Genomic DNA, 11,698 nt, shown 5'->3' on the forward strand with positions numbered 1-11,698 from the left:
GTGCCAAATTTGGTTGAAATTGGTTCAGTGGTTGCAGAGAAGAAGCTGAAAATGTTCAAATGTTAACACACGACGGACGACGAACGACGGACGACGGACGACAAACGACGGACGACGACGGACGAAAACAGATAGCAATAGGTCACCTGAGTTTACTCAGGTGACCTAAAAACTAGTCAAAATTTGAATTTGTGCACAAAGAAAAAGGATCATTTAAATGATCAGTCAATAATTTAATTTTGCTTGTATTCTTGCCTCTCATTGGTTGATTTCCAAAAAGGAACGCATAACATTTTGTATAATCTGGTTTGGTATGGGGACACACCCCCTTGACAACCAGCATAATCATCTGTATCCATCAATCCCCTCATTTCCAGTCCTTGGGATTCATGGAAAATTCCAGATTTAATGAATTTACCTTTAATTTCAAACAGTTACCCGATCTTACCTCATGTAAACAAGCATCATGGCTGCTAGATCTATGTATCAGTTTTTACCTCCCCTCGCTTCCCATCACTTCCGTTACTACGGTTGTATTATTGCGCGGTAAATTTGAACTCATAAAAACAACACAATTTTACATCCCCAGTTGAATAATTATTTTAAAATTAAATTATAAGGAATGACTCTAATTCTTGGCCAAATTATCGAGTATAATATGGTTTGGGTCAGTTTACGCTTTTTTTATAATCCGCTTCGCGGATTATAAAGCGTAAACTGACCCAAACCATATTATACTCGATAATTTGGCCAAGAATTAGAGTCATTCCTTAAATATTTTAGCTATCTATATGTATGTTCCAAGTTATTGTGTTCCATAATGGAACTTCCATGATTGATAATTTCATACACATCATACTCACTAAAGCGTTTCATCAGTCGAGCGAGACAGATGAAGTAGCTGTCCAGACTGACACAGAATTTCTCGTCCGCGTACCACCAAACCAGGGACCTCATGGTGGAGTTATCTACCTTGAATCCTGCTGCACCTAGAACCCGTCTGAGCTCAAAGGAGTTGAGCATGCCTGAGCCATCGACATCATACTGATAAAACAACCTCTGTAACAAAACATAATCAAACAATGTTTTCAACAACAATTTTATCCTCACAAAATTTTATTTCGAATTTGAGTAGACTTCTTATCAATTTTTAAACAAATGACTTTTCAGTACTAACCTTCCAGCTACGAAGTAAATTCCACAGGTACAAGAATTCTGTGAAACCAAGTTTACCTGATCCATCAACCTGAAAGCTTGTTTAGGAAAACATATGCCTTGTTTATTTGTTCAGGTGCTAAATATTGAAGTTACCTTCTATGAAATTCAAACTTTTTTATTTATGACCAAAAATTTATAATTTAAATTTAAAATCTAATAATCAATTTCATGAGATGAATTAAATATTCACTGTAGAAAGATACTGTGAAATCACTCATTTTCGTGGGGGTTTAATTTTCGTTCTTTTCTTGGTATGAAAAGACCCACGAATTTATGTCCACCACGAAATGTATATTTTCTTAGGCACAACTACTAAAAAGTTCTTCATCCACCAAATTAAATCCCCACAAACCAACATTTTTCCTCAAACCACAAAAATATGACCCCATGAAAATATAAGATTTCACAGTATTTAAAAAAATATTAATGTATAAAATATCAGTCTATTTGATATTTTCAAATAGACTGATATTTTATACATTAAAATATCAGTCTATTTAGAAAATGAAATCAGAAGCATGTGGGGGTTTGACTGTTACTTTAGTTCTTTTTCATCAAATGCAAGAGGTATAGCAATTCTATTCAATAATAATTTTGAGGTTAAAATGTCTAAGGAAAAAGGGGACGTGGATGGTAATTTTCTTCTTTTAGAGTTTACTGCTGATGAAAAAAGGTTTCTCTTATGTTGTATATATGGACCAAACAATGATAACCCTGATTTTTATGAAAGATTACATGAGTACATTAATGATTTTAATTGTGAAAATGTTATATTATGTGGTGACTTTAACCTTGTTTTAAATCCTGAATTAGACTACTATAATTATAAACATATAAATAACCCTAATGCAAGACAGAGGGTTATAGAGCTTATGGAAGATAACAACTTAGTTGATATTTATAAACAAAATAATCCAGATGCTTTGAGATATACTTGGAGAAAAAAAAGTCCCATTAAGCAAAGTAGATTAGATTTTTTTCTTGTATCGGAGAACTTACTGTCAAGTGTTACAACAAGTTCTATAGAACCTAGCTATAGGTCCGACCACTCGATTATTACTTTATGTTTAAAGTTCAATGATTTTAAGAAAGGCAAAGGATTATGGAAATTTAATAATTCTCTTTTATATGATGAAGAATTTTTAAACTCAATTAAGGGGGTGATACAAAGGGTTAAAGAGCAGTATGCAGTTCCAGTATACAATATAGATAACTTGCAATCTATTGAAGATGAAAATATTGCATTTTTAGTCAATGACCAGTTATTTTTAGAAACACTTCTTATGGAAATTAGAGGGAAATGTATTTCATATTCGTCTTTTAAAAAAAAATCCAGAATTTTTAAAGAAGAAAAACTTATAAAAGAAATAAGTTCCCTGGATGAATTGGCACAGGGATCTACAAGCAATAATGAAACTCTTGAAGAAAAAAAAAGAATTGGAAGATATTAGAAAAGAAAAAATGGCTGGTGTATATATAAGGTCAAGGGCAAGATGGATAGAAGAAGGGGAGAAACCGACAAAATATTTCTGTAATCTCGAGTCAAGAAATTTCATAAGTAAAATTATTCCAAAAATTAAATTAGAAAATGGAGAGACAGTTTATAACCAGTCAGATATCTTAAAAACAACCAAACAATATTATGAAAATTTATATAGAAATGTAGATGATGTCATTGAAAATGTTAACCTTCAGGAGGAAATGAATTTTTCAGATATTGGAAAGCTTTCCAATGAAGAGTCAAGGTCATTAGAAGGTCAAATTACAATGAAGGAGGCAGGGGAAACACTTTTTAGGATGAAATCAAATAAATCACCTGGATCAGATGGCTTTACCTCAGAATTTTTTAAGGTCTTTTGGAAAAATGTTTTAGAAGCCTGGCTATTTTTTTCTAAAAAATTACCAGAACCAGAAGCAAGTGCCTCTATGGAACCACTATTTTTTAATAAAAATATACTGATTGGCAAGAAAACAATTTTTTAAAAGAAATGGTTTGAAAATAATGTATTTTTCGTAAATGATCTCTTAAGAGAGGACGGTTCCTTTATGGACATTAATATGTTTAAATTGAGATATGGAATCCATACAAACTTTCTTGAGTACAATGGACTTATAGCTGCTATCAGAGAATGGATGAAAACCAAAAATATAATTTCTATGTCAACTGTGTATATGCCATATATTACACAAAAAACATTCAGTTTATTAAATGCGAAGAAATCAAGAAATTTATATGAAATTTTGAAAAGCAATGACATCAAGCCATTAGGTCAAACTAGCTGGAATAGAATTTTTAACTTGCATGATATTGAATGGGAGAAAATTTATTCTTTTTCTTTTAAGCTCACAAAAAGATACAAAACTTCAGTGGTTTCAGTTCCGAATTAATCATGAAATATTAGCAACAAATTCCTTTTTACTTACATGTAAAATTAAGAAAATAGATTCATATGGGTGTTCTTTTTGTGAAACTGAGACAGACACTATTGCACACATCTGGGAATTTGAAGTAATACAAGACTTATTGAACAGTTTTGATAGTTGTTTCAGAAAGATTCATATTAATGTTGTATATTTGAAAAAAGAATTCATATTGGGATCTTTTGCAAAATTAGACAAAATAAAATATCTAATTGCTCTTCAGATTAAATATTTTATCTACAGAATGAGATGTAGTGGTAAATACCTCTCCTTGAATGAACTGATATCCTCCATCAAATATATGTATGAAATAAACAAGTATATTGCATATAAGAACAATAATCAGGTGACTTTTGACGAAGCCTGGAAACCCTGGAAGAATCTGTTTTTGTAATTTTTTCTTACTATCCCTTCTCGCTCTCCTCTCTCTATTGCTCTACTACTACTCTCTCTCTCTTTCTCTCTCTCTCTCTCTCTCTCTCTCTCTCTACTCTCTCTGTATATTTGTATTGTATAAGTATGTATTAGAATCTGTAAATAAAAAAAAAAAAAAAAAAAAAAAAAAAAAAAAATATAAGTCTATTTAAAGATATGTATGCCGTGTTAAACAGTATTTTTGCACAGCTGAAACCGAACAAAAATTTCTGAAGTATGATAAGCTACTAAAAATAAAGCATTATTGCAAATTCGACTAAATTTTATTCGGTATTAACAAAGTACTGGTCAGGAAAAGAACATGATATTCACATGCATATTTATAAAGGACTGACGTTTATCCTGGATCTGCGCATGTGCGCGGGAAAAGCATCATGAGAATCATCTAGTCGAGGAAAATATTTTATGTGACGTCTGATCAGTGAGGGGGACACAAATAGACCAATCAGCTCAATGAGTTGCATTTAATGCAATTATGGGTTACTACATAAAATACTACATGTGATTTTTAAAAAGGCTAGTTTTTTAAATCGCTCTCAGAAAGACTTGATGCATTATGTACATTATTATCTACTAATCCCATGCTCATATTTGCATACAAATGATTAACAATGATGAAAATTTAAAGTTTTCCCCACTCCATTGTACAGGTCCGTTTGTTTAGAGTTTCCCCGTGCTGTAATGCTAGTGGACATTTTCGGTTCGGTGAACATTTACGGATCTTCAGTATGGAGCGCATTATGCGCAAAAAATATTTTAGGTCAAGTACAATGTACGGAAAGTAATTTAAACTGCTATGTTTGCATCCTGAATGGGATATCGTCAATAATCCCTTTTGGTTTTTAATATGAACTACATATTAACATATATAGATGAAACTTACATACCATACATCTTGCCTTCTTAGAAATATAGTTGGGCTAATAAAATAAAATTGGTCAAGGAATTCCAGGCCTCTAAAAAACTATTCCAGTTTGAGGGCACAACCAAGCATTTGGATGAACACCATTAAGAAAAATTAATTCAGGTAGGTAGCATTGGGTTTTTTTAAGTGGGTGGGGGGATAGAACAATTAGAATAAAAATCAAATAGCTCAAAGAAATCTGACAAGTAAAATAGGTTCCAATATCTTTCACTACTAAATTTTATTCATTCACTACAATTTACTGCCTAACTCCAAATTTCACTTTCGAATTAGCCCGAGCCAATGCTGATAACCTACTTGCAAGATTTTTTATATTATTTTCAAGGGGTCAGAAATACTGTGGTTCATATGTAAAGAATGTAATTATATTATTTAGTAGTATTCTTGTTTTGGCATTTGGTATATTGTGCAGATTTATACATGATATTCTGTGGAATACTTTTTGTTGTTTTGAACCATTAAGAAATGCAGAATCGAATGTAACTAATAACCATTTTGATTGATCAAATTATATCATTTGTTTGTATTAGTTATTTCATTTTGGCACAACATGGTTTCCACACTTCTTTATCTATAGTCGCTGACATAAGTAGAAGTTCACCCAACCGAAAATGTCCATTGAAAAGACAATTGCATGTGATTTTTCCTCGGTACAAAAAGCAACCAACTCTGAGGTGCTCTCAATATTGACAATCCCTAACTCACGTGTTTGTAGTAAAAACGTAGTAGACCATCATGCTTTTCGGTTCATTCACGAGACTGGACCATTGTTTGCTGTAAACATGGGAGACAATGTGATCATGAATATTTCGATAAGAGGCGGTTTTTTATCCGACACGGAGAGAAAATAATTTTTACCAAATAATATTTCATAACTTTTAAAAGTGATGGAGTGGAATTGTCTTATTTGCAGAAAGTATATAACTTATATAACTTGATGAGACACCACATATATTTATTACTTTTAAAATAAAACACTAATACGGCATATATAGCTTTAAATAGAATATTTTGAAAGAATATAATCACATTATTTTCAAATTGTAAGAATCTAGAACACACAAAGTAAAGGGAAGATAACTCCTATTTCATCTTTCCCTTAAGGTCATACGCAACGTAGTTTGAACTTTTTTGGGTTCTTCCCTGGAGTTGAAGAGTTCCATTAAATGAAGGACATGTGTGCAATATTTTTAATGTCTATATATGGATTTGTACACCTCTTCTAAAACAATTTTTGATGAGTTAAAATCTGGAATTTGTGTTGTATAATTTTCGTACATTTTTATTTGAATAATGCAAATTTTTTCAAAATTCGATATCTTTTCAAAACCTCTGGTAAGGCATGCTGATTTTTTGTCTATGAACCTGTAATTATATTATAAGTTTAAATTTGTTATATCTCTGAAATCTATCAGTAGGTAAGGTACGTTGCGTATGTCCTTAAGTTGAATGTATACTACTTGTATACACAAATGTTTGCAATGTGTATAGAAAGGATACGTCCATTAAAGCTACAAAGGATTTACAGGCCTGTATTCCTAGGTGATGATGTAAAGGCTCTGTAAAAAATATTTATCCATTCATCAAAATTATAACTATTACATGTAATTATAAATTAAACTAACTGGCTTATTATTAGCTTACTACATAAGACTTAAACATATTTTCTATGAAGTGAAAATGAAAATTTGGATGCTAGAATTTTGTTGTTATGCATTTTTTAACATTGCTTACATTACTTTAACTGCAATTTAAAATTTTGAACAAATAAATAAATAAATTCTGGAATTTATACTTATGTACCTATAAATCGATATTTTAGTCTCCTTTCACGATATGTCCCATGCAGTCAAATATCACAATATATAGATATCCCCTTATAAATAAAACAACCTCACCTTTCTGTAAAGCTTCATTTAAGGCTGTCTGTAATTCAAACGCACTCACTTCCATGTCCTATAACAAAAGATTAAATCATTTACTTATAAAGTTACCAGGTGTCTATTACAAGAGCAGAGATAAACAGTTTATTCAAATAAAACATAAAACCTGAGAAATTCCTCATTTTCAGATATATATTCAAAATATCAGTACATTACTCATTTTAGTTATTTCAGTATAAGGAATGTATTTTGTATCTCAGTGATTAATTTGCATTATCATAAATTAAATCATCCACATACTACAGAGGAACATACACTGTATATCTCCTGGTAAAATCACGAGTTTACAATCTTTTGACAGGATTTAAGGAAGTCAAATAAACTAAGAGTTACCTCTCCTGAAACTGAGTGAAAGAAGCGTTTGAAGTGATCCTCCTTGTCTTTGTCAGTAGAGGGGAGGGGCAGCTCTTCTCTCACCGGGGCCTCGTCCACCTCTCTGGAAGATATCAGCATTTCTGTACTTTATTTAACTTGCTAGAGCATAAAGTTTTGACTTCCTGAAATATTCCTTATGACAGGTATAAATACAGAGAATGTCCTTAATTGATCTTAAATAAGTTTACATTTTTACGAAACTTTTTCTGTATTTGTTTATGGGTTACATGTACATATGTATATGTTTCTTGCTTTTCTTGAATATTAGATTTTATATATAAACAAGAGGCCCACGGGCCTTATAGGTCACCTGAGCATTATGCAACAACTTTCAAGTTACAGTGTATTGAATTTGATTCATGTTTTAAGCCAGATGCTATATGGCATTCACAATTTTGAAAGAGGCACCATTGATCATCATAACAATACACTTAACAGTTGCTTAGCTTGGTAACTGAATACCCATACGCAGGGTAGGGGAACAAAAATGCACTCCAAGTAATCAGTAATATTCAGCAATAATCAGTAGTGCCCTTAACATAGTGACATAAACCCCTGACCCTAGGTCCAAACATTGCACACATTTTTAAAAGGCACCCTTAAAATTGCCTATCAAAAAAATAAATAAATGTTTTATAAATACAATGGAGCAGATTTCAAACAATAAATTCATTTTCAGTAAAAAGCAGAGCCCCCCCCCCCCCCCAACCCCTGACCCTGGTGCCTTAAAATACTAAATTCTGCAAGATTAGGGCCCTTGCTCATCATAACTATATATTAAGTAGGTAATTCATCTACTTCATACCCAGAGACAGAGAAGAAAATTTAATGAATTTTCACTATATAATCAATAGAACCCTGGCCTAACACCAGAACCCTTGACCCTGGGACCATAAAATTCACAATTTTTGTTGAGGCACTCTTGCTCATCATTACTATGCACTTAGTAAGTTTATTTAATACCTAGGACCAGAGAAGAAGATTTTCAAAGAATTCATGTATTTTCACCATATAATCAATAGAGCCCCCCCCCCCCTCCCCAACCAGAACCCTTGACCCTGGGCCGGGGCCATAAAATTCACAATTTTGGAAGAGGCACTCTTTCTCATCATAACTATGCACTTAGTTTATTTAATACCAAGGAGCAGAGAAGAAGGTTTTCAAAGAATTCATGTATTTTCACAATATAATCAATAGAGCCCACCCCACCCTACCCCAACACCAGAACCCTTGACACTGGGGACATAAAATTCACAATTTTGGAAGAGGCACTCTTTCTCATCATAACTATGCACTTAGTCTATTTAATACCTAAGAGCAGAGAAGAAGATTTTCAAAGAATTCATGTATTTTCACTATATAATCAATAGAGCCCCCCCACCCCCCTCCTCCCCAACACCAGAACCCTTGACCTTGGGGCCATAAAATTCACAATTTTGGTAGAGGCACTCTTGCTTATCATAACTATGCACTTAGTTAGTTTATTTGATACCAAAGAGCAGAGAAGATTTTCAAAGAATTCATGTATTTTCACTATATAATCAATAGAGCCCCCTCCTTACACCAGAACCCCTGACCCTGGGGTCATAAATTCACAATTTTGGTAGAGGCACTCTTGCTTATCATGGCTATGCACTTAGCTAGTTTCTTTAATACCTAGGAGCAGAGAAGAATATTTTCAAAGAATGCATGTATTTTCAACTATATAATCAATAGAGCCCCCCCCCCCTCCCCAACACCAGAACCCTTGACCCTGGGGCCATAAAATTCACAATTTTGGTAGAGGCACTCTTGCTTATCATAACTATGCACTTAGTTAGTTTATTTAATACCTAGGAGCAGAGAAGAAGATTTTCAAAGACTTCATGTATTTTCACTATATAATCAATAGCCCCCCTTCCCCCCACCCAATCACCAGAACCCTTGACCCTGGGGCCATAAAATTCAAAATTTTGGTAGAGGCACTCTTGTTCATCAAAACTATGTACTTATTTAGTTTATTTAATACCTTGAGGCAGAGAAGAAGATTTCCAAGGAATTCATGTATTTTCACTATATAATCAATGAGCCCCCCCCCCCCCCCAACACAAGAACCATTGACCCTGGAGCCATAAAATTCACAATTTTGGTAGAGGCACTCTTGTTCATCATAACTATGTACTTAGTTGGTTTATCTAATACCCAGGAGCAGATTTTGGTAGAGGACTCAATGCTGATTACAATCATGCAAAAAGTTTGACTGCTTGATGTCCAGGAGTAAAGAAGAAGATTTTTAAAGATTGCATTACTTTTAGTGGTTTTGGCCCCACCCCTCAGGCCCCAGGACGGCAGGGATCATGAAATTCACAATTTATGTTCCCCTTCACCCCTAAATGCTTTGTGCCAAATTTGGCTGAAATTGGTTCAGTGGTTGCAGAGAAGAAGCTGAAAATGTTCAAATGTTAACACACGACGCACGACGGACGACGACGGACGAAAACGGATAGCAATAGGTCACCTGAGTTTACTCAGGTGACCTAAAAAAAAATTCACACTTCCTTTTTTTCTAAAAATATATTATTCATAGTTTTTTTTACTCTAAATAAATACTTACTCAACAGCATTTCTGTTCTCAAAAAAGAACCTCAGATAAAAATCGGCCTCTTCATTCTGGTCCCACGTACAGGGTACCACTATGTAATCCCCGGGGGGTAGGGACAGTCGGGCGATTCTCTGACGCATGTTGATAAAGTGACCGCTAGATTCCACGCTCTGATTTGTATCAAAGAATTCTCTCTTTAGGGGAACAGTGTGGTCACGTGATAACTAAAATAGAAAATTAATACTGTATACAGGGAAATTTTCGCCCTCGTTTTATTTTCAACCTTTATGCCCTACCCTTTTTTGGGTGAATTAAAAATAGAGCAAATTCTAAGAAAACAGTATAATTCTTTGAACAAAACTGTATCTGGGCGAATTTAAAAGGCCTGGGGCAAAATTGTTTTCAAGTATGAACTAGCGAAAATAACACTTAGCAAAAATAACCCTGTTTAGTAATACAGTAGTTAAAACTGTTTTTTACCAATTTTTTTTACCAACACAGTTAAACTAATTGATATTTTGAAGTTATTTGAAAATTCTAACCACTCTTTTCCCTTTGTATTTTACCCCAAACTTAAGACAATATGACAAATCATGGAATATCTCAATTCTTTTCCTTGGTTTTTCCGAACTCAGATAATGATCCAGGTTTGACTATATAATAATATGTCCCTTCATATAATATAAAGAGTGAAATTCATAGCCTATAATCTCCTGATAAATAAGATAAAGAAGATCATTCTATGAGTTTTGTTTACCCTATACAGGAGGAAGCCTATGTAGATGAGCTTCTCTCCCCTGTGTTTGATTTTCCGTCGGTCTTTCTGCATCAACTGAACAATAAAGCTACACACTTTGTCGCCGTCCTCGTCTGTGTCTGACAAGGTCACCTTGAAGTGGGGGTTCGTCCAATGAGAATCTACAACAGACAAAAGAAAATAATTCACATGAAAACACGCCAAGTCAACATACCACTCTGATTTAGTCATCAATTATTTACATATTGAACAATTCATATCAAATGAAACCACAGTATTAAGGTTTCCCCCTACTCCTACAAGTAAGAGCCTTGGTTAACATCCCAACACTCCTTCTATACCTCAGACATCAAAAGTATCTCGCCTTTAACTTCTAGCATGCTGGAGTAGGTCTCCCCCTCTTCTTGTAATTCTGAGTACTTACCCCTATATTTTGGTCTTCCCCCGGCATTAAACCCTCTCATCCATCGTTCATGATACTCCGCTGTGTGCCACTGTTTAGGCATCTCCACAGGAGAATCAGGGGTCAGGTTACATACGTCTAACGAATCAAAGTTACGCATAAAATCTGTAAACTCCATCCTGTAAATCAAATAGTATGACATTGGTACATGTACTGAGATAGTCATAAACCTATCCAATTTTCTTACAAAGAAACTGACAGGTGATACACAGTGTGTACATGACAATGGGTACAAAACAATGAACTCTGTTTATCATGTTTTATTCTATCTCACTTTAAGATAGAAATTTGCTCTGACAGAGAATTGCTACATTAAATGATGCTGATTCATTGATTATGAACAAATCTGTATTAGATTCCTGTTTCAAGGTTAAGGTATCTGTTTGTGTAACATATATGATTCTGTCCATTTAGAAGTTATTTACCAGAACTCGCCGTCATCCCTGAAGATCAGCCCCATCTTTTCTCTGTCGTCGGCTGGAATACTGTTCCACTCTCGTGATCTGAAAGCACAATTTATACCTAAATTAGTGTCCTTGACCATAGAATTCAAAACCCTCCCCCCACACCTGTCCCTGAC

The 11,698-nt window shown here is 33.9% G+C and overlaps 1 protein-coding gene across 1 annotated transcript in view; it reads right to left on the reverse strand.

The window, feature by feature from the left end:
- Positions 1-11,621, reverse strand: part of LOC134236308 (calpain-1 catalytic subunit-like) — a gene marked incomplete at its 5' end in the record, with an annotated part of 29,136 nt that extends 17,515 nt beyond the window's left edge. Inside the window, 9 exons of the mRNA XM_062718486.1 lie at positions 864-1,059; positions 1,178-1,246; positions 6,500-6,558; positions 6,898-6,955; positions 7,276-7,378; positions 9,911-10,122; positions 10,656-10,816; positions 11,080-11,237; positions 11,544-11,621. Coding sequence (XP_062574470.1) covers positions 864-1,059; positions 1,178-1,246; positions 6,500-6,558; positions 6,898-6,955; positions 7,276-7,378; positions 9,911-10,122; positions 10,656-10,816; positions 11,080-11,237; positions 11,544-11,621 — 1,094 coding nt within the window. The remainder of the gene's footprint in view (positions 1-863; positions 1,060-1,177; positions 1,247-6,499; positions 6,559-6,897; positions 6,956-7,275; positions 7,379-9,910; positions 10,123-10,655; positions 10,817-11,079; positions 11,238-11,543) is intronic.
- Positions 11,622-11,698: the final 77 nt, after the last annotated feature.

This window comes from Saccostrea cucullata, unplaced genomic scaffold (assembly GCF_032062105.1).
Source record: "Saccostrea cucullata isolate Sc308-1 unplaced genomic scaffold, CSIRO_AGI_Scuc_v1 ctg3311, whole genome shotgun sequence".
Taxonomy (NCBI): Eukaryota; Metazoa; Mollusca; class Bivalvia; order Ostreida; family Ostreidae; genus Saccostrea; species Saccostrea cuccullata.